This window comes from Nerophis lumbriciformis, linkage group LG38, assembly GCF_033978685.3.
Source record: "Nerophis lumbriciformis linkage group LG38, RoL_Nlum_v2.1, whole genome shotgun sequence".
NCBI classification, from domain to species: Eukaryota; Metazoa; Chordata; class Actinopteri; order Syngnathiformes; family Syngnathidae; genus Nerophis; species Nerophis lumbriciformis.
In genome coordinates, this window is record NC_084585.2 from 24,321,612 (window position 1) to 24,345,280 (window position 23,669).

Consider the following 23,669-nt stretch of genomic DNA (forward strand, 5'->3'; position numbering starts at 1 on the left):
ATGCCTTCAGTGACAATCTACAATGTAAATAGTCATGAAAATAAAGAAAACACATTGAATGAGAAGGTCTATACTGTACATATCCGTCATAAAATTGAGTTATAAATTCAAATAATCTCAAAAGTACCTTGTTTGTGTAATACTAAGATATTCAAAGAATACAGTATAGCTCGCTGGCTAGTAGAGCGCTAACTGATAGCTCTCAGGTTAAACACTAACAACTAGCTATTGTAAATGCAAAGATTATTGAAATAATACAGTAATATTGTTTATTCATATTTTTCTTTCAAGTAATTAGGGCGGCCATGTTAGTGCCATTTATAAACCAATATTAATGTGTAATTAAAGACTTGTGAGAAAAAATGCAGGTGGTGTGTATATATATATATTTTTTATTTTATTTTATTATATATATATTTTTTTTCATTTTTTTATTAAGAAAAAAAATTAATAACATTTTTCTGAAAATCAACCAAAACTATCACAACCTTCCTGCAGTACCTTTGCGGACCCCTTTGGGATGGCGGACACCCTGTTTAGATCAGAGCTTGGCAAATATTTTGACTCTTTTTTTTTTTTTTTTTTTTTTTTTCCAAGATGGCACAGACGCAGCGGCTTACGGCTCTCCATTTCAGTGCTCTTTCTTCCTTCTTTTCTTCATGTTTTTTTTCCTTTTGTGCACCACCTGTACTGCAAACACCCGGTACACCCGCCAGTCACTCTTGGATATCGGTAACTCGCACCAGATATCTGTTTCGAGCGACTTTCACCACGAGCACAACATCCCAGATGACATGGCGAGAGCACAGGGCTCTCCGTGGTTTGTTGTCGGGTCTGGGAGACGGCGCAGACGGAGGAGGGAGAGGAAGCAGAAGCGTGGCCGCAGGTCCGGCGTCTTGCTCAGGCTTAGGAAACAACCCCACAAGCCACCTCTACCGAGCCTGTTCCTCTCTAATGCCAGATCCCTTGTACAGAAGATGGACGACCTGGAGTTACAACTTGCTGGAAACCGCTATGTTCGGGACTGTTGTGCTATGATTATCACCGAAACCTGGCTTCACCCGGAAATACCCGATGCTAGCATGCAGCTAGCCGGACGCACTCTGCTCCGCCGGGACAGAACTAAGGACTCCGGTAAGAGCAGAGGAGGGGGGCTCTGTATCTACATGCATGAGAACTGGTGCAACAACGGGACAATCACTGAACAGCACTGTTGCCCGGACGTTGAGTACATGTCTGTTAGATGTCGGCCTTTTTTTCTCCCGAGAGAGCTGTCTGTTGTTATCATCACGGCTGTGTATATTCCACCGGACGCCAAAGTAAACACAGCGCTCTCTCTTCTGCTGAACACTGTCAACGAACAGCAGCGGGCCCACCCCGACGGTGTTCATATCATAGCAGGGGATTTTAATAAGGCCAATCTGAAGACTGTACTCCCTAAGTTCTACCAGCACGTGAAGTGTTCTACAAGGGGCAAGAACACCCTGGACCACGTGTATACCAACATAAAGCACGCGTACAGAGCTACACCCCTCCCCCAGCTTGGACAGTCAGACCATCTTTCCCTCCTGCCCTCTCCTACCTACACCCCCATCAGACGCCAGGCCAGGCCTATCACAAAGACTGTTATGACCTGGCCTGACGATGCACTCCCCAAACTTCAGGACTGCTTCCAACACACAGACTGGGACCTCTTCCAACAACAGGAGCTGGAGACAGCCACAGGAACGGTGCTGGACTACATAAAGTTCTGCATCGGGAATGTGACTGTGGAAAAAACCATCCGGGTTTACCCCAACAAGAAACCCTGGATGACCAGCCAGGTCCGCACACTCCTCAGGGCCCGCGACGCAGCCTTCAGGTCAGGGGACAGGGCACTGTACAGTGTTGCTAGAGCCGACCTGAAGAGAGGGATTAAAAAAGCAAAGGCGGACCACAGGAGGTGCATAGAGTCCCATCTGTCCAGCAAAAACTCACGGGAGGTGTGGCGGGGCATTCATGACATCACGAACTTCAGAGGCTGCAATATGACAACTGCGGATCAGAGTGCGACACTGGCAGAGGAGCTTAACTGTTTCTTTGCCCGTTTCGAAACCCCCCAGCGACACTCATCTGCTCCAGCCCTGCCCCCGCCCCCACCGGGCTCCGGCGCCACTCCACTCACTGTACAGGAGCACAGTGTCAGACGAGTGCTCCTGGCTGTGAACCCCAGGAAGGCTACCGGACCAGACGGAGTACCTGGAAAGGTGCTCAGGACGTGCGCCCACCAGCTCGCTCCCCCCCTCACCAGGATCTTCAACCTCTCCCTGGCTCAGGCAGTCATCCCATCCTGCCTGAAGTCATCTACAATAATCCCGGTGCCGAAGAAGTCTCCCATCACCAGCCTGAATGATTACCGACCAGTGGCCCTCACTCCGGTAATCATGAAGTGCTTCGAGCGACTTGTTCTCCAGCACATCAAGGACCATATCCCTCCAGACTTCGACCCCCACCAGTTCGCATACCGGGCGAACAGGTCCACAGAGGACACCATCGCTGTTGCTCTCCACTCTGCTCTGAACCACCTGGAGCAGCAGCAGAGCTACGTCCGGATGCTCTCTGTGGACTATAGCTCTGCCTTCAATACAATAATCCCGGACAGACTCTGCAATAAACTGGACACTCTTGGCCTCCCCCCTCTCACAAACACCTGGATAAGGGACTTCCTAACGGACCGACCCCAGAATGTGAGACTTGGCCCGCACCTCTCATCCTCCCGCACGCTGAGCATCGGCTCCCCACAGGGCTGTGTGCTGAGCCCCCTCCTCTACTGCCTTTACACCCATGACTGCAGTCCGGCCCACAGTGACAACCTTACCGTCAAGTTCGCCGACGATACCACAGTGGTCGGGCTCATCTCCAGGGGTGACGAGGCTGCCTACAGAGAGGAGGTCCTGAAGCTGACGGCCTGGTCTTCGGAGAACAACCTCGCTCTCAACACCAGCAAGACCAGAGAGATCATCGTCGACTTCAGGAGGAGCAGCACCGACCCTGCCCCCCTCTACATCAACGGCAAGCGTGTAGAGAGGGTCCACACCTTCAGGTACCTTGGAGTCCACATCTCTAATGACTTCTCCTGGACAGTCAACACCACATCAATCATCAAGAAGGCTCAGCAGCGGCTACACTTCCTTAGAGTCCTCGGGAAGTACAACCTGAAGCCTGACCTGCTGCTGACCTTCTACCGCTCGTCCATCGAGAGCCTGCTGACCTACTGTATTACGGTATGGTACGGCAGCTGCACTGCAGCAGACAGGGAGAGGCTGCAAAGAGTGGTCAAGACGGCTCAGAAGATCATCGGCCGCCCTCTCCCCTCTCTGACGGACATCTACACCTCCCGCTGCCTCAACAGAGCCAGTGCCATCATCAAAGACAGCACCCACCCTGGCTCTGACCTGTTCCACCTGCTGAGAACAGCTTCTTCCCCAGGGCCATAACCATCCTGAACGGACTGCCCCATTGTCCCTCATAACTGCCTTCTCTTCGGTGCAATAACCCATTCCACCAACAACCCTGTTTTTGTTTTGTTTTTTCATGTATATATTCATTTCACACCATATTCATTGCACTTCTACATTTTTTAATTTTTTATATATTTGCACATTGTTTTTCTAGCATGCACACATCGCACTTGCGTAATGACAATAAAGCTGATTCTGATTCTGATTCTGATATTGAGAGAAAAAATGTGTCTGGGGGGCAAATGTATAAAATTATATGTACAGTATGTGTGTTTAGGTCCCTTTTTTTCCAGGAACACTAATACCAAAATCACAATGTCCGATAGAATTCTAAAAAAGTTATGACAGACCACCTCAAAAAACGGAATGTAATTTTACATTTTTTTACTGAATGGGACACCCAAAATGTACATTCAAATAAAGAAAGTGGGATTTACAATATTAACTCTGAACAATAAAACACTGAATATTAACATTAAATGAACATCGCTTCTCTTTTACTTCTTACTAATAAACACCTGAAATATGATATATTATCACTTTCATGCAGAAATTTGTGGTAAAAATGTGCTTCCGCATCTGTTCCTGACACATGCGTTTGGGGCTGGCTGCTCTGAAAACAAACCCTGCCCACTCTGCTTTGTTCCTCTCTGAGCTGCTGCGACGTAGATTGCTGTAATAACTCATACAACACTCAAAAGCGCAGATTTCAACCATTGAAATACTTTCTATAGTTCAAGACAGCACTGCACATCCTAATGGCAGCGACCGTTTTGATGTTAAAGGTCTAAAAAATTATGTAGAACGTCCGGATTGAAAACCTTAATGGGCCGCATGTGGCCCGCGGGACGTATTTTTCGCAGGCCTGCCCTAGATATTAGATAGAAAAAGATAGAAAAGTGACTAGTGAAAAAAGGTAGCAACTTTTTCCTGTCCTATTGGAGACTTTTGGAGAGTGACATGAAAGCACATATCGTTCTTCTCAACGAACAGCCTTTTTAGCCATGCTCCCCTACCACACCTGAAAGCCCTCTTACTGTTTGAGACATCAAAAATGATAAAAAGTAGAGACATTTCAATTGTATTTATAAACATATTTGTTTTTCTTGTTCATTACCCCTACTGGTATATTTGTCCTGTATGTGAGAGACTACGCAGAAGCTATCACCTTTCAAACCCCATAAGAAAACCATAAATCACCCAAGGACATACTCACAGTGTGATGTTTGACAGTGGGTCTGGCTCGCACACTGGCAGTACCCGACTCAGGCATGGTTGGTGAGTTCAGAACTAGCTCGACACGTTCTGAAAAAGTAGAGCATAGCTTTGTTACATCTCGTGGCAAATGTGTTTGGAAATGATGTGTATTTCTAGTCTTGTCCTCGTCCGGACAGACGGTTGACACGGTAGTGCGGCTGGATCAAGTCTTTACTGAACTAAAACTATTATGCATGACTGCAGTTCCTGGAGGAGGTCAGGTAAAAAAAATGAGGCACTCCTAACTTGGAGGAGCTGAACCACCTTTTTATATTCCTTCTTTCTCTGTCTGGGTGTGTGTTAGTTCAAGAGAGTACAACCTGACCATGTAAGGAGGTGTTCATGTGTAAGTGAAACAACCTCTGTATGTTGTAACTTAAATGTTGACGTGGACATGGAGTCTCTCCTCCAGGATAGAGCGATCACTTTTGCATTCCGAAGTCTGAATTTATTGCCTCTTCTCGTGAGAGAGTTATTAACCCAGTCCACATGCGAATGTCCAACTAAGGCGCTTTAATTTATTATGGGCTCAACCATCCATCCATCCATCCATTTTCTACCGCTTATTCCCTTTGGGGTCGCGGGGGGCGCTGGAGCCTATCTCAGCTACAATCGGGCGGAAGGCGGGGTACACCCTGGACAAGTCGCCACCTAATCGCAGGGCCAACACAGATAGACAGACAACATTCACACACTAGGGTCAATTTAGTGTTGCCAATCAACCTATCCCCAGGTGCATGTCTTTGGAGGTGGGAGGAAGCCGGAGTACCCGGAGGGAACCCACGCAGTCACGGGGAGAACATGCAAACTCCACACAGAAAAATCCCGAGTCCGGGATTGAACCCAAGACTACTCAGGACCTTCGTATTGTGAGGCAGATGCACTAACCCCTCTTCCACCGTGCTGCCCCTGGGCTCAACCATTATTTACTTAAACCTGGTGGTTCGCTTTTTCCAAGTTGAATATAAACATTCACCATAGGTAGAACATAACATGAATTAATTAATTAATTCACTTCAGAAACCTCAAACCTTCATTTGCGCTCAAGAACAGGACGCAGTGGGGAAAATAACGGTTAGAAATTAATCTCCGTCTCCAAGCTTTAGCGTTTTCACCACAACTGGACCACATTGGTCCGTAGGATTACACAAATGAAAGTAGAGGATGATGCAGTGTTTCTTATACATTTGTACATACACTCATTTTTATGTACGAAGCCACCGCTGAACGAGAGGTGGTCTTCTCTGCTTCACCTTGTTTTGCCAAGAATAAGCGCATATAAAATATCACTAAATCAGGCCTGAGCAATTATTTTGACTCGGGGGACCGATAATTCTAAACCTCACAATTATGTCTGATTGAATGCTAAAAATGTTATGACAGACCGCCTTAAAAAACGGAATGGAATTTTACTTTTTTTTTTTTACTGATGAGACATCCAGAATGTACATGAAAATAAAGAATGTGGGATTTACAATATTAACTTTGAACGATAAAACACTGAATATTGACAACATATGAACGTCACACCCCCCTCTCGCTAGACATATTTTACAATCAAGCAAAATGCAACAAAAATGCAACATCCATCCATCCATCCATTTTCTACCGCTTATTCCCTTTGGGGTCGCGGGGGGCGCTGGAGCCTATCTCAGCTACAATCGGGCGGAAGGCGGGGTACACCCTGGACAAGTCGCCACCTCATCGCAGGGCCAACACAGATAGACAGACAACATTCACACTCACATAAAAAAAATGCAACAAACACAGCCAAATATGAACGCGAAGGGTAAAATAAACCCACCTACAATCGGATATATCTGAGATATCACTAAGCTTTAGAACTTTGTTGTAAAAATCGCCTTCTGCGTCTGTCCCTGACACCCACACTTCAGGCTGGCCGCTCTGGAAACACTCTGTGGAAACGCTCCCCACCCACACTGCTTGGTGCCTCGTCTGAGCTGCTGTGACTTAGATTACCATAGTAACTAATTATATTACCAAAGTAACTAATTATATTACCATAATAAATAATTAGATTACCATAGTAACTAGTATATTATGGAAAAGGGCAGATTCCAACCATTGAAATACTTTGTATAGTTCAAGACTTAGGCTAATTTGAAAACATCACTGCAAATCATAATGGCAGCTACAGTTTCCATCTTAAAGATCTAAAAAAAATTTTTTGGAATGTCCGGCGGGCCAGATTGAAAAGCTTAATTTGCCCAAGTCTGCAATAAATGAATGTCAGGGTGCTTCAAATGAAATGTTACCGCAAACATTTTCCGAGCCTCTTCCTGCTCCGTCCCTGATAATAATATGATGGCAGAATTCCCCACACATGTCCATTGTGCCCTGTGACGTGCAAAAAGAGTATAAAACTGGTTTCACAGAAATAGAAAAGTGTGAAAAAATGTAATAACAGGGGGAGGGAGGACCTTAAAATAAAATACTGCTTTTTAAGGCCCCAATCTAACCTGGTGTGAGTCTTGACATTTTTCAGCTGCCCTTGAAGCCATGTTTTCCTAATAAACGAGTGATGAAAGAGAAGCTTAGCTCCAAAGCGTTTAGTCTACATGTCGTGTCAACCCTTGAACCGTAACACTTTTCATATAAGGCCTGAGGAAAGACAAGCGCGAGGAGCAGCAGCACATACCACATACCGTCTCGCTAATGTCCACAAGTGTGGAAAAGCATGATCGTGCTGACACAGAAAATTGGCAATCACAAAAGGATCTGGCTGTACTGCTAAAACCAATTCTTTGTAGATATAAAGTCTAGTAATAGACAAATACTCATTTAGCAGCTTCCAAGAACTAAAAGAATGACACACTAATCTAAGTATGTGGGCTTATCTGTTTTCCGATAATATCAAGATAGACTGAATTAATGCTTCCTTGTTGGGATGTCTGAAATTAATAAATTATTTACAGTAGTCATTTAAAAAAAATTGGCATACATTGTATGTTGTTTAACTACAAACAAGAATATTCTAAAGTAGGATTTTCTACACAACAAACCGTCTTTAACTTTAATCTGCCAGTGTACACAAGAGACTTTTTTACATAAAGAGTATCATCCATCCATCCATCCATTTTCTACCGCTTATTCCCTTCGGGGTCGCTGGAGTCTATCAATCAAAGTTTATTTATATAGCCCTTAAAGGGGAACATTATCACCAGACCTATGTAAGCGTCAATATATACCTTGATGTTTCAGAAAAAAAGACCATATATTTTTTTAACCGATTTCCGAACTCTAAATGGGTGAATTTTGGCGAATTAAACGCCTTTCTATTATTCGCTCTCGGAACGATGACGTCACATCAGGAAGCAATCCGCCATTTTCTCAAACACATTACAAACACCGAGTCAAATCAGCTCTGTTATTTTATGTTTTTTCGACTGTTTTCCGTACCTTGGAGACATCATGCCTCGTCGGTGTGTTGTCGTAGGGTGTAACAACACGAACAGGGACGGATTCAAGTTGCACCAGTGGCCCAAAGATGCGAAAGTGGCAAGAAATTGGACGTTTGTTCCGCACACTTTACCGACGAAAGCTATGCTACGACAGAGATGGCAAGAATGTGTGGATATCCTGCGACACTCAAAGCAGATGCATTTCCAACGATAAAGTCAAAGAAATCTGCCGCCAGACCCCCATTGAATCTGCCGGAGTGTGTGAGAAATTCAGGGACAAAAGACCTCGGTTGCACGGCAAGCAATGGCGGCAGTTTGTTCCCGCAGACGAGCGAGCTAAACCCCCTGGATGTCTTGGCTCACACCGTCCCTTATGCCACCGAAGATGATCAAGAGAAGAATATTGAACTAGCTTCCCTGGCCTGCTGACATCAACTCCAAAACTGGACAGATCAGCTTTCAGGAAAAGATAGCGGATGAGGGTATGTCTACAGAATATATTAATTGATGAAAATTGGGCTGTCTGCATTCTCAAAGTGCATGTTGTTGCCAAATGTATTTCATATGCTGTAAACCTAGTTCATAGTTGTTAGTTTCCTTTAATGTCAAACAAACACATACCAATCGTTGGTTAGAAGGCGATCGCCAAATTCGTCCTCGCTTTCTCCCGTGTCGCTGGCTGTCGTGTCGTTTTCGTCGGTTTCGCTTGCATACAGTTCAAACCGATATGGCTCAATAGCTTCAGTTTCTTCTTCAATTTTGTTTTCGCTACCTGCCTCCACACTACAACCATCCATTTCAATACATGCGTAATCTGTTGAATCGCTTAAGCCGCTGAAATCCGAGTCTGAATCCGAGCTAATGTCGCTATAGCTTGCTGTTCTATCCGCCATGTTTGTTTGTGTTGGCATCACTATGTGACGTCACAGGAAAATGGACGGGTGTATATAACGATGGTTAAAATCAGGCACTTTGAAGCTTTTTTTAGGGATATTGCGTGATGGGTAAAATTTTGAAAAAAACTTCGAAAAATAAAATAAGCCACTGGGAACTGATTTTTAATGGTTTTAACCCTTCTGAAATTGTGATAATGTTCCCCTTTAATCACAAACATCTCAAAGGGCTGCACATGTCACAATGACATCCTCGGCTCAGATCCCACATCAGGGCAAGAAAAATCTCAACCCAATGGGCGTAATGAGAACCCTTGGAGGGGACCGCAGATGTTCTGCGCGGCTGCAGCTAAATATGCTTGCTGTGGTAATTGATCAACAAAGGAAGTGATCACTGATCAGTGGGAGAGACACGTTAACAGCCAATCAAGAAACAGCATCAACTATCAAGTTTGTTTCGTGGTTGATTCTTTGCATGGACTGAGAAGCGAAACTAAAACCAAGGTGCTGCCGAGAGCGTAGAAATTGTCAATAAAACAGAAAAAGTCACCTCGATAGTATGGCGGTTTTTTGCATTGTTTTAAAAAGAGACCACAGTCAGACCAATGTGGTCTGTAAATTATGCAAGGCGCTCGTCCCCACAAAGACCGGCAATACCACAACACCTTGGCCGCGCTCACCTTTAGAGTCCAGGCCTAACTTCCTGGCACTAAGCCTGCAGAAAGTAGTTCTTCTCAGGTTTCTCCATGTGTACATTTTCACACATTGCACTATTTCTTACACTTTATTAAGCATTTCTTATATATTCCTTATTTTTCAGTTTAACTCTAAGAGATTATTGTTAAGTGTTAAATGTGTTTTCCAAAGTTGTGTTGACATTTCATTTTCTTTCTGTCTTGATTGCGGAGGAAGAAATCAACAAAAATAAACATGTTTACATTGAATACATTTTTCTCCTGGTCCTTATAGCTTTGATAGGATATAAAAAATATAAATAATTATCAATATCGACCGATACAAAACACTTTTTGTGGTAACAGTTTTCAGCCATATTGCCCAGCCCTGTCACTGTCTGAAAAAAAATATTGTTTACAGTTATGTTGCGCAAAAACAGTGTCACTGTTGCTGTTAATGATTTGGTTAAATCATGCTGCAAAATGTTAAAAACTAATAAATCAATAAAGGCAGTATCGCCATGTTGAGTCGTATCACAAGCCGTGTATCGTGTATTGTACTCTGGCTTAGGATTCCAAGTCATAGTATCAGGCACTATTTAACAACATCCACTTATAAATATATTTAAAACATGAATGACACTTTTTCATGTTGACAGTAAACTGCATGAGAGAAACAACATATTAAAAACAGCTCTCAGTAAGATGCAGTTTTATACCACAACAAAACAACCCACATTAAAGAGTCTATGACAGTGTCATTTAAAAATTAGCAATATTGCGTGAATGCTCCAAAGCATTCACACATGATTTTCTACAACAAAATTCATCTATTTATTATTATTTCTATACTTATTCTTCTCCAGATTTTGGCGCGCTCTACCTTCCACATTTTTCATCCAATTCAAACCGTTCCAAATTCAAAGTGTTGACGTTGTCAAATTCCAAAAATTCCCAGATTTGCGGGACATTTTTCCCATTTAAAATGAATTGGCCATTTTTCAAACTTACACCATTTCCACATTTTTCAACTTATTCATACCATTCCACCTTCAACACATTTCACCATTCTGGAAATCCAAACTACCCTTTTCCCAAATTAAAAAAAATTCCAGGATTTTCCAGTATTCCTGATTTTCCAAAGGCCTATATCCAGCCTTTTTTCTGGCGACTACCGTATTTTCCGCACTATAAGGCGCACCTAAAAACCACAAATTTTCTCAAAAGCTGACAGTGCGCCTTATAACCCGGTGCGCTTTATATATGGATTAATATTACGATTCATTTTCATAAAGTTTCGATCTCGCAACTTCGGTAAACAGCCGCCATCTTTTTTCCCGGTAGAACAGGAAGCGCTTCTTCTTCTACGCAAGCAACCGCCAAGGTAAGCACCCGCCCCCATAGAACAGGAAGCGCTTCTTCTTCTACTGTAAGCTACCACCCGCCCCCGGAAGAAAAAGAAACGCGCGGATATCACCGTACGTTTCATTTCCTTTGTGTGTTTACATCTGTAAAGACCAGACTACAAAATGCACGTACGGTGAATATTCGCACCACAGGGAATGAGAAGTCGTCCTTCACTGTGGTTCTAGCTTGCCATGCTAATGGCCAGAAACTTCCTCCCATGGTGATATTCAAAAGGAAGACCTTGCCAAAAGAGACCTTTCCAGCCGGCGTCATCATAAAAGCTAACTCGAAGGGATGGATGGATGAAGAAAAGATGAGCGAGTGGTTAAGGGAAGTTTACGCGAAGAGGCCGGGTGGCTTTTTTCACACAGCTCCGTCCATGTTGATATACGACTCTATGCGCGCCCACATCACAGATGGTGTCAAAAAACAAGTGAAGCACACAAATACAACACTCGCCGTCATTCCGGGTGGATTAACCAAAGAACTCCAACCGCTGGATATTGGTGTCAACAGGGCATTCAAATCACGACTGCGAACGGCGTGGGAACAATGGATGACCGAAGGCGAACACACCTTCACTAAAACAGGCAGACAGCGCCGGACGACATACGCCAACATTTGCCAGTGGATCGTAAATGCCTGGGCAGATATTTCGGTCACAACTGTGGTCCGAGCTTTCCGGAAGGCAGGATTCACAGAACTACTGGACAACAACAGCGACACTGACTCCGATGACTTCGACGAGACGGAACCGGCCATTTTGGATCCCACGCTTGCGCAACTTTTCAATTCGGACACCGAAGACGAAGAATTCGAAGGATTTACGAATGAAGAATAACTTCAGAAGGTGAGCGCTATGTTTATTTTGTGTGTTGTGACATTAACGTTCGAGCAACATTATGTTGCTATTGCTCTACACCATTTTGAATTTTACTATGTTTGTGATTGCACATTTGCGTACATTTTGGGACAGAGTTGTTAGAACGCTGGTTTTCAATATATTATTAAAGTTTGACTGAACTATCTGACTGTTTTTTTGACATTCCCTTTAGCGCAGCGTAGGCGCGGCTTATAATCCGGGGCGGCTTATTGGTGGACAAAGTTATGAAATATGCAATTCATTGAAGGTGCGGCTAATAATCCGGTGCGCCTTATAGTGCGGAAAATACGGTACTCCTCCCACACTTTTCAACCGTCAAAACAATCCTCTTAATCAGGACACAAAAATGAAGTTGTTTTTTGAACTGGAAAAATCCCCGGTTTTCCTGAAATTGCAGGAATTCCGTAATTCCATTTCTCAATTCAACATGTTACTACTTCAACAATACTCGACTTATTTGAAAAATGTTAACACCAACCATTTCAACTCATTCAGACCACTCAAGTTGTTTGGCATTTTCAAAAAACTTCCCGCTTTTCCCAAAATGTTTTGGAAATTCCCATTGAAATCAATGAGACATTTTTCAAAAATTCCACAATTCCCACATTTTTCATCTGATTCAAACAGTTCCAACTTCAAAATATTCAGCCTGTTTAGGAATTGTGTGCTCTACCTCATCAATTCTAAAATAAATTCTCGGATTTCCCATAGTTCCTTTTTCCATTTTTACACCTATTCAAACCATTCCAACATCAACACATTCCACTCATCCTGGACATTCAAACTAACACTTTCCCAAGTTCCAAACCAAATTCCGGTTTCCCTAGAAATTCAAACTCTTCAACATCCAAACCACTCCAACATTCAAACCATTTCAACATTTAAACCATTTCTACATTCATTCTACGTTCGATTATCATTTCAGTTCAGCGTCAGCTCTTCAACATTCAAACCATTTCAACATTCAAACTATTCTTACATTCATACTACATTCTGTCAGCATTTCACTTCAACTTCAGCGTTTGAGCATTCACACGCAATTCCTTCAGGAATTGCATCTTTTAGTTGTTTATGTTTTGCTATTCCTCTCAACTATAAATCCAAATATATTTCACACGTTAACGACGGGTTGAAAACAAATTTTGGTGCCCAAATGCCTTGTCTAACCTGCTAAGTACAAAGTTCGTAAAGTTACTGATTGACAGTGTAACATATAGAACGTACTCACCCATTTCCCTCATTTTGACGGTCGTGTCAAAGAGAGACCGCTCCTTCCGACCCAAAAAGGCCCGATGTCCTCTCTTCATCGTTGACGTACAACCACTCAGGAGAAGATTACACTTTGGACATTTTGACGAGACAGGAGGATCCACGTGGGACAACGTCTGAGGGAGTCAGACACCAAACAAACTTTGGGGGAAAGAAGAAAGGAAATGGCATAAACTCCACCTCCTGTGCTCAAGTTACACTCTCAACAGGTGAGGCCCCAACCGGCTCTGACATTCCAGCGCTAATCTCTGTGCAGGAAATGACACCTCTTTCAATTGTGCTGAAATACAGTTCGATGCCATTTTGGAGTCCGGTGAAGTAAGACGGCGGTAACAATTTGAAAATTGAGCTTGTAGCTAATTGTCTCCGTTACTACGGTCATAAGGAAGTACTATTTGTGCTCTAAAGAGGTTTCGTTTTTCAGCTATTGAGCTTTTATCACTGAATGTGACAATCTCTTTCTAACTGTCCCGCAATCCATTTTGGGCGCTTCTTCTACAGCAGCTAGCTTAGCCTATTTTTAGCTTGACTCATGCCGCTAATATGAAAACTCCTTGACAACATGATTTAGGTTTAACGACTGTTTAAACCAGGGGTCCCCAAACTACGGCCAAAATCGGGCCCGCGGGAAGTACCAAGTTTAAAAAATATATATATATATATATGTATATAAATATATATATATATATATATATATATATATATATATATATATATATATATATATATATACATATATATATATATATATATATGTATATATATATATATATATATATATATATATATATATACAGAGGTGGGTAGTAACGCGCTACATTTACTCCGTTACATCTACTTGAGTAACTTTTGGGATAAATTGTACTTCTAAGAGTAGTTTTAATGCAACATACTTGTACTTTTACTTGAGTATATTTATAGAGAAGAAACGCTACTTTTACTCCGCTACTTTTATCTACATTCAGCTCGCTACTCGCTACTAATTTTTATCGATCTGTTAATGCACGCTTTGTTTGTTTTGGTCTGTCAGACAGACCTTCATAGTGCCTGCGTTTCAGAAAGGAGGAACTTTTTTTCTCCTCCATTTGAAAACGTGGACGTTTGTCATCACTACTGTCTGATTCCAATCAATGCAAGTCATCACAATAAGGTAATACACCAACTTATATTCTTGTCTTCATGAAAGAAAGGAATCTATATGTGTTAAACATGCTTGTATTATTTTTAAACACCTTTAACTTGTTAACAATATTAACTATATGTGTTAAACATGCTTGTATTATCTTTAAACACCTTTAACTTGTTAACAATATTAACTATATGTATTAAACATACTTGTATTATCATTAAACACCTTTAATTTATTAAGAATGTGTTAAACATGCTTGTATTATCTTTAAACACCTTTAACTTGTTAACTATATGTATTAAACATACTTGTATTATCATTAAACACCTTTAATTTATTAACAATATTAACTATATGTGTTAAACATGCTTGCATTATCATTAAACACCTTTAACTTCTTAACAAAAACATATATTTCATAAATAAGTAAATATAAATTATATATATGAATGAGGTAGATCCCCACGACTTGATCAATTGAAAAGTAGCTCGCCTGCAGAAAAAGTGTGAGCACCCCTGAGTTACACCCATCTGAACAGGTCAGCCACCTGTTTAAAGCCCGATCACAGTTGAAATCTTGAAATGAAGGGCCTTTAATGGCCAAAACATTAACCTGGACAACATTTTAACAGCTGGTTGGCTCAGATTTTATTCTTTTCATTGCATTCACATGCTGCAGTGGACAGTAGACAATTTAGCTTCATTATTAATGCAGTATCTGAAGCACCGTCTCCACGTGTGTTTATTGACAACAAGGTTATAACCTGGACACGTTAGCTCGTCGGTATGGTAACACGTGACGTGACAACAGCGGCGGTGTTAATGAAGCAGCGTCAGGCTGCTCACCTTGAGTGAAACGCTCGGTGAAATCGCGGATTAACGTTAAATATATGACGAGCCGCGAGCGATGCAGCTATAACTTATCTACCTACAACCTATATTACCCTCGTATTTTGATCCTTCTTCTTCTTCTTCTTCTTCTTCTTCTTCTTCTCTTCTTCTTCTTCTTCTGGCTCACCAGGTTACAATGCATAGTAGGCTACCGCCACCTACTGCACCGGAGTTGTAACTACAAGGTACATTCACAGACAGAGTCCCATTGCTTTTATGAGCGGTCGAGCGAGTCAAAAGCCGAAAAATCCATTTGTGGCGGACGTAATTCTTTCGTGGCGGGCCGCCACAAATAAATGAATGTGTGGGAAACACTGATATATACGTATATATATATATATATATATATATATATATATATATATATATATATATATATATATATATATATATATATATATATTTTTTTTTCCAATTATTATTTTATTAAATCTGTCCTTTCTAATCTATTTTCTACCGTTTGTTACTCTCTGTGTCTCCTAGCCGCTCAGGCAAATCATATTGTCTATATACAATGGCTGATATATATATATATATATATATATATATATATATATATATATATATATATATATATATATATATATATATATATATATATATATATATATATATATATACATTGTTGGGTTAGTTACTGAAAACCAGTAAATAGTTACAGTTACTAGTTACTTTATTTCAAAAAGTAACTCAGTTACTAACTCAGTTACTTACACCAAAAAGTAATGCGTTACTGTGAAAAGTAACTATTTTTATTATCTTTTTTTCCCCTTTTTTTTTTCAAGGCTCCCATTAATGCCCTTTTAGCCTTCATTTCAGTACTGTTATTGCACTGGAGAATAATACAATCTGTTGATCAACTTGACATGCATTTGCATCACTGAACTCTGCTAAGCAATGTGGTCTACATACAACACACAAAGACAAAGATATGTTTCAAAGGGCCAATTTATTTCGGGCCAGAACAAATTGACAAAATTATTTTAAATAGCTGCAACATAATGGTACTTTAACTTTAAATTTAAGTAAATAGGATCTTTGATCCAAGACACAACTTACATTTAACTAAAATGTTATTTTCTTTGTGCTCAACAAAAGAAAAGTATTGAGAATGTCTCCATGTTAAGAAACTCAACTTCTAGCCATGATGTCTTGTTAGTTGTTATGAGAGTAGCGTATGTGTGTGTGTGTGTGTGGCCCTTTAAGATATGACAGCATGTGAGGTGAGTGACGTCAGTGAGTGAGTGGGCGAGAGAGGTGAGGGAGCGGTGACAGTGAGTGCGTGCAGGTGCTCGAGCTTGGTGGATGGCTGCGTCCAATAAAGTCACAAAGTTGCAACAAACCGCCGGCCTCGTCATTCATCCTCAGCTGTAAAGACCCACTTCCGGGTAAAGTGAAGGTTGTTAGCCCCGATGTACATAGGCCCTGGAGGAACGTCTCCCCTGCGGCCCTCAACTACGGTCTGGGAGCCCCCCTCCGCCCCCACCCACACAAAGCACGCCTGTATATATATATATATATATATATATATATATATATATATATATTTATTTTTTTCCAATTTATTTTATTTATTAATTTTTTTTCAATTATTATTTTTTTTTTAAATATGTCCTTTCTAATCTATTTTCTACCGTTTGTTACTCTCTGTGTCTCCTAGCCGCTCAGGCAAATCATCCATCCATCCATCCATTTTCTACCGCTTATTCCCTTTGGGGTCGCGGGGGGCGCTGGAGCCTATCTCAGCTACAATCGGGCGGAAGGCGGTGTACACCCTGGACAAGTCGCCACCTCATCGCAGGGCCAACACAGATAGACAGACAACATTCACACTCACATTCCCACACTAGGGCCAATTTAGTGTTGCCAATCAACCTATCTCCATGTGCATGTCTTTGGAGGTGGGAGGAAGCCGGAGTACCCGGAGGGAACCCACGCAGTCACGGGGAGAACATGCAAACTCCACACAGAAAGATCCCGAGCCCGGGATTGAACCCAAGACTACTCACAAAAAGTTTGGGGACCCCTGGATTAAACAAAGGTCACATTTTTAAGACCTTAGTGTGTTTTTTCTATTTTTAAAGCTCGAAACTTGACACCATTGACCCGCGTCCACCATATTCAATTGATGAGTACTAGCTTTAGTTTATAGAGGGCCAAATGGGCCACAATTAAATAAATAAACATTTAAATAATATGGGTCATATCGTGATTTTCTTTCTATAACTAAAACACTTCATTGGGGTCTATATAACATGTAATGGTGGTTCTTTGGTCAACATTTTGAATATATTATGTTTTACAGACCGTCTTCAAGCTGATTTCTATGAAGGTTCAATTCAGTTCAGTTTCAGTTTATTTCGAACATGCATACAATACAATGTAATGCATCACACAATTCCAGTTGTTTCATTACAGCACATCCGAAAAAGAGTAGGAAGAAGCAGAACTTATTTAATCCTACCCCTTTTCATACCATAGCAATTTTATCCAATTCCCTTGTTCTCTGTAACAAAACAGGGAACAAATAAATAATAAATAAATAATATACCATGGTAAGCATACAAATATTAAATACATAAATAATCTTTGTCTCAATAAAAATAAAAAAGGGTTCAAGATGTTCTTCATAATTCTTGTTCTGTGTACTTTGTGAACACTCGTAGTTTGAACAGTCTCTTAAACTGAATCATATTTGTTTGATTTCTTTGGTTAATCCATTCCATAATTTAATTCCACATACTGATATACTACAAGTTTTAAGTGTGGTACGAGCATACAAATGTTTCAAATTAGATTTTCCTCTAAGGTTATATTTCTCCTCTTTTGTTGAGAAGTGTTGTACATTCTTGGGTAGCAGGTTATAGTTTGCTTTGTACATAATTTTAGCTGTTTGCAAATTCACCATATTGTTGAATTTCAATAATTGTGATTTAATAAATAAATAAATAAAATATTTATTAAATTAATAATTTAATAAATAAAGGAATAAAGTATGTTCTCTATATCCAACATTATGTACTATTGTAATTGATCTTTTTTGTAACACCGTTAGTGAATGAAGCGCACATTTGTTGTTGTTTTTCCATATTTCTACACGAGAACTCAGACATGGTAACACTAGCGAGCAGTGGAGAATATAAAGTGATTTTTGGTCTAGAACATGTTTTGCTTTATTCATTATTGACGTGTTTCTTGCTATTTTATGTTGTATATTTTTTACATGAGATTTCCAATTCATTTTATCATCTCTTATTACACCCAAAAATGTGTTTTCTTTTACCCTTTCAATATTTACTCCGTCGATCTGTATTTGTGTTTGACTTTCTCTTCTACTGTTACCAAATAGCATTATTTTAGTTTTACTGAGATTCAAAGATTCTGTTTTTGTCATACCATCTCTTTAATTTGTTAATTTCTTCTGTTTTTATTTGTATTATCTTTTGTGTGTTTTCTCCTGAACAAAATGCTGTTGTATCATCTGCAAGTAATACTAACTTTAAGTCCTTTGTAGCTTTACAAATGTCATTTATTTATCATTGAACAATTTTGATCCGAGTATTGATTTCTGAGGTACATACGCCACAAGATATTTTTAGCTCTGTGGAAGTGTGTTCGCCTATCTTCACATATTGCTTCCTGTTGGTTAAGTAGCTTCTTATCCAGTTCAAGACCAACCCTCTGATACCATATGTTCTAATTTGTTTATTAAGATGTTATGATTAATTGTGTCAAATGCTTTTGTTAAATCCATAAACACTGCAGCAGCACATTTTTTACTATCTATTGCATTTTTGATCTCTTCCGTTATTTCGATTAATGCCATTGATGTTGAGATGTTGGCTCTGTATCTGTATTGGTTGTCTGTGATTGTTTAATTTTTATTTATGAATTTGTATAAACTGTTATTGAACAGTTTTCAATGATTTTAGAAAATTGTGGAAGTAGAGAAACAGGTCTGTAGTTTGTAAACTGGTGTTTGTCTCCAGTCTTATAAAGCGGTAGGATTTCTGCTATTTTCATTTTGTCTGGGAATTTGCCTGTTTGAAATGATAGGTTGCTGATATATGTTAAAGGTTCTGAAATCTCTTAATTTCTTAAGGTCAATTTGTTTCTTTAATACGAAAGCTATTTTTGGACACTGAATATATGTAACACATTTTTTTGCATTAAAATTCTGTGAACTGAATGTCTTTAATAATGATTGTGAATGATAGCCAAACTTCCCAAAAACGTGCAGTTCCCGTTTAATAAAGTGCAGGGTTTCCCCTTAATGTAATTGAATGTGGCGTGCCGCCACGGTATTTTTATTACCGCCACCCCTAGAAAATAATTAGTTTTTTTTACTTTGGAAACAAATTAAAGTAATATGATATAGTGTAGCCCCCCAGAAAAAAATCACACAAAGTCCAACGCTATTTTTAACTTTCATTACCAATCTTATGATAGCAAACAGCACAATTCCAACAAGTTTTCCCTGCCATGCAAACACTTTCGTCTCTTTTGAGTCCATAGTTCCCCAGACACACAACAACACTTCCTCATTCTCCGCCAATCAGAACCACACGAACATAAAACAATAACATTAGCTGGTCATTACAGTATGATTTGATATATATAACCTTTATTGTGCGCACTATTGACAAGTAACAAAAACTTGACCACCAAAAAAGGACTTTGATCACGGAAAACCGCGCTACCAAAACCGGATGTAAACAAAACGCACGCCATTGTCTGGACCGTTGTCAGCATGTCTGTGATGGGGACGAGATTTTTATATATATTGCAGTTATACCTGCGGACAGCCATCTACAAAATATGCAAATATTAAGAGGACAGTGGCGGCTTTTAGGAAGAGAATGTCCAACTGGAACAACAACGCAAAGCAAGCGTGACATCATGCTCGCTACAGCTAATAGGTAACATGAGATAGGTCTAGACTTTGATGTTATGAGCTAGGGAATATAAGAACTACACTACCCAGCATGCAACCGTAGTGACGAGCATGCACGGTAGCCCCGTGAAGTGGTGTTGTATGTTGCCATGCCGGCAGATAGAATGTGGTTATGAGCACGCTGTGTGAGTAAACGTTGAGAACTCAGCCAACACGCCTCGTCTGCATTTATTACAATTAGACAGTCAACTCATGGTGTCAGAAGTGGCCGTGAGCAGCGTCGGACGGAATGTTTGCCACGAGGGAGCCAAGAAAGACGAGCGGAAGAAGGACGATGTCTCAGAGCACGTGTGTGAAAACGTGCGAAGGACGCCACATTTCTGAGGAGTTTGCTACGGTGTGTGAAGACTATGAGCGGCGGTAAAGTGACACAGAGGACAAGGAACAGATTGAACAAATAGAAGAGGATCTTGTGCCCGAGTTGGAGGAAAGCCAACAACACAAAGAGCTGTGGAGTCCCGGTGACTTACCCCAAAGTGCAGTCATTGAAAAGCTAAGTCCACCAAGCCCAATGCTACTGTGAGGAGGCGTGGCCGGCGGACCTGCAGCGAGGCGGGGCGCGCCGGAGCCGGCTCCGAGATGGGCGAGAGGTGCGTAGATGGCCCACCTGGGCGCGTTTGTGCAATCACCTGTCACACTTAAAGAGGGCAGCAGCCGAGAAGGACGAGGAAGGAGAAGTTGGAGTTGAAGGAAGACAGCCGCTGGTGAATGCCGAGCACGCGCGAGGAGGAGCGAGACGACGACAACGACAACGACGGGGAAGGCTGAAAAGCGACCGGAAGAGCGAGACAGGCAGAAGACGTAAGAGCTGCTGAAAAGCAACTAAAGCAGGCTGAGTTGTATTGAAAAATAAACAAAGTCACAAAACTGCCACGCCGTCATGTCTCACATTGCTGGTCCAAGGAACCCGGAGGTAAGAGGACCTCCACAGCTACTAACTGCTCATCTTGCCGATAACTGGAAGCGTTTTAAGCAAAGATTTAATATATATTTAGCAGCAAGCGGAGCAGGAGGTGACAATGAATAGCTGAAAGCTCACATTCTTTTGCATGTTATTGGAGAAGATGCTTTGGAGATATATAATAACTTTCAGCTGGATGAAGCTAATTTGACTATGGAACAGCTAATGACAAAGTTTGAAGAATACTTTGTGCCTCGTCAAAACGTGACATTTGAGAGGTATATACGTTGTTCACACATGACCAAAAGCAAGGAGTACCTTTTGATCAGTACATGGCAGAGCTTCACACACTAAGCAAAACATGTGAATTTGACACTCTGAGAGACTCATTAGTGAGAGATAGGATTGTTTGTGGTACAATGGATAATACACTGAGAGAAAGACTGCTTCGAGAAACTGGGCTTACGTTAGATAAGTGTGTCAGTATGTGTAGAGCAGCTTAGACCACCAGAGCACAAGCAAAAGAGCTACGGAGGTGAAACAACAGTGCATGCAATACATAAAGAACAATGGAAAAAGAAAATGTGTACCAAACAAAAGGATCAAAAAGACAAATCCATGGAATTTAAATGTGGTAAACATGGAGGCAGCCACAAGCCAAAATATTGTCCTGCATATGGAAAAACATGTAACTGTGGAAATAGCAATCACTATGCAAAATGTTGCAAAGCAGCTTCAAGACAGAAAGTTCACACAGTTGAAGATGATGATAAGGAGGAGTTTATTGTCAATGTGGTGCAAGCATGCACAATTGAAAAAGAAGAATGGATTGTTCCAATTACAGTGAATCAGACAACAATACCATTCAAGTTAGATACAGGTGCTCACGTAAACCTGCTATCTTTGGAAGATTACAAAACACTGACTGTTAAGAGCAAAATCCATCCATCCATCCATCCATCCATCTTCTTCCGCTTATCCGAGGTCGGGTCGCGGGGGCAGCAGCCTAAGCAGGGAAGCCCAGACTTCCCTCTCTCCAGCCACTTCGTCCAGCTCTTCCTGTGGGACCCCGAGGCGTTCCCAGGCCAGCCGGGAGACATAGTCTTCCCAACGTGTCCTGGGCCTTCCCCGCGGCCTCCTACCGGTCGGCCGTGCCCTAAACACCTCCCTAGGGAGGCGTTCGGGTGGCATCCTGACCAGATGCCCGAACCACCTCATCTGGCTCCTCTCGATGTGGAGGAGCAGTGGCTTTACTTTGAGCTCCTCCCGGATGGCAGAGCTTCTCACCCTATCTCTCAGGGAGAGCCCCGCCACCCGGCGGAGGAAATTCGTTTCGGCCGCTTGTGCCCGTGATCTTGTCCTTTCGGTCATAACCCAAAGCTCATGATCATAGGTGAGGATGGGAACGTAAATCAACCGGTAAATTGAGAGCTTTGCCTTCCGGCTCAGCTCCTTCTTCACCACAACGGATCGATACAGCGTCCGCATTACTGAAGACGCCGCACCGATCCGCCTGTCGATCTCACGATCCACTCTTCCCTCACTCGTGAACAAGGCTCCGAAGTACTTGAACTCCTCCACTTGGGGAAAGATCTCCTCCCCAACCCGGAGATGGCACTCCACCCTTTTCCGGGCGAGAACCATGGACTCGGACTTGGAGGTGCTGATTCTCATCCCAGTTGCTTCACACTCAGCAGCAAACCGATCCAGTGAGAGCTGAAGATCCTGGCCAGATGAAGCCATCAGGACCACATCATCTGCAAAAAGCAGAGACCTAATCCTGCAGCCACCAAACCAGATCCCCTCAACGCCTTGACTGCGCCTAGAAATTCTGTCCATAAAAGTTATGAACAGAATCGGTGACAAAAGGCAGCCTTGGCGGAGTCCAACCCTCACTGGAAACGTGTCCGACTTACTACCGGCAATGCGGACCAAACTCTGGCACTGATCATACAGGGAGCGGACTGCCACAATCAGACAGTCCGATACCCCATACTCTCTGAGCACTCCCCACAGGACTTCCCGAGGGACACGGTCGAATGCCTTCTCCAAGTCCACAAAACACATGTAGACTGGTTGGGCAAACTCCCATGCACCCTCAAGGACCCTGCCGAGAGTATAGAGCTGGTCCACAGTTCCACGACCAGGACGAAAACCACACTGTTCCTCATGAATCCGAGGTTCGACTATCCGGCGTAGCCTCCTCTCCAGTACACCTGAATAGACTTTACCGGGAAGGCTGAGGAGTGTGATCCCACGATAGTTAGAACACACCCTCCGGTTCCCCTTCTTAAAGAGAGGAACCACCACCCCGGTCTGCCAATCCAGTGGTACCGCCCCCGATGTCCACGCGATGCTGCAGAGTCTTGTCAACCAAGACAGCCCCACAGCATCCAGAACCTTAAGGAACTCCGGGCGGGTCTCATCCACCCCCGGGGCCTTGCCACCGAGGAGCTTTTTAACTACCTCAGCAACCTCAGCCCCAGAAA

At 42.0% G+C, this 23,669-nt stretch overlaps 1 protein-coding gene across 2 annotated transcripts in view; it reads right to left on the reverse strand.

The window, feature by feature from the left end:
* The window catches only part of LOC133578052 (uncharacterized), a 55,600-nt gene that overhangs the window by 23,200 nt on the left and 8,731 nt on the right, over positions 1-23,669 (reverse strand). The window contains exons 2-3 of one of the 2 annotated variants that reach the window (XM_061932179.2): positions 13,265-13,446; positions 4,717-4,805 (exon numbers count right to left, since the gene is read on the reverse strand). In XM_061932179.2, coding sequence (XP_061788163.2) covers positions 4,717-4,805; positions 13,265-13,343 — 168 coding nt within the window. In that variant the 5' untranslated portion in view covers positions 13,344-13,446. Of the gene's footprint in view, positions 1-4,716; positions 4,806-13,264; positions 13,464-23,669 lie in introns of those variants that run through there. The other variant, XM_061932180.2, reaches the window with a different exon arrangement.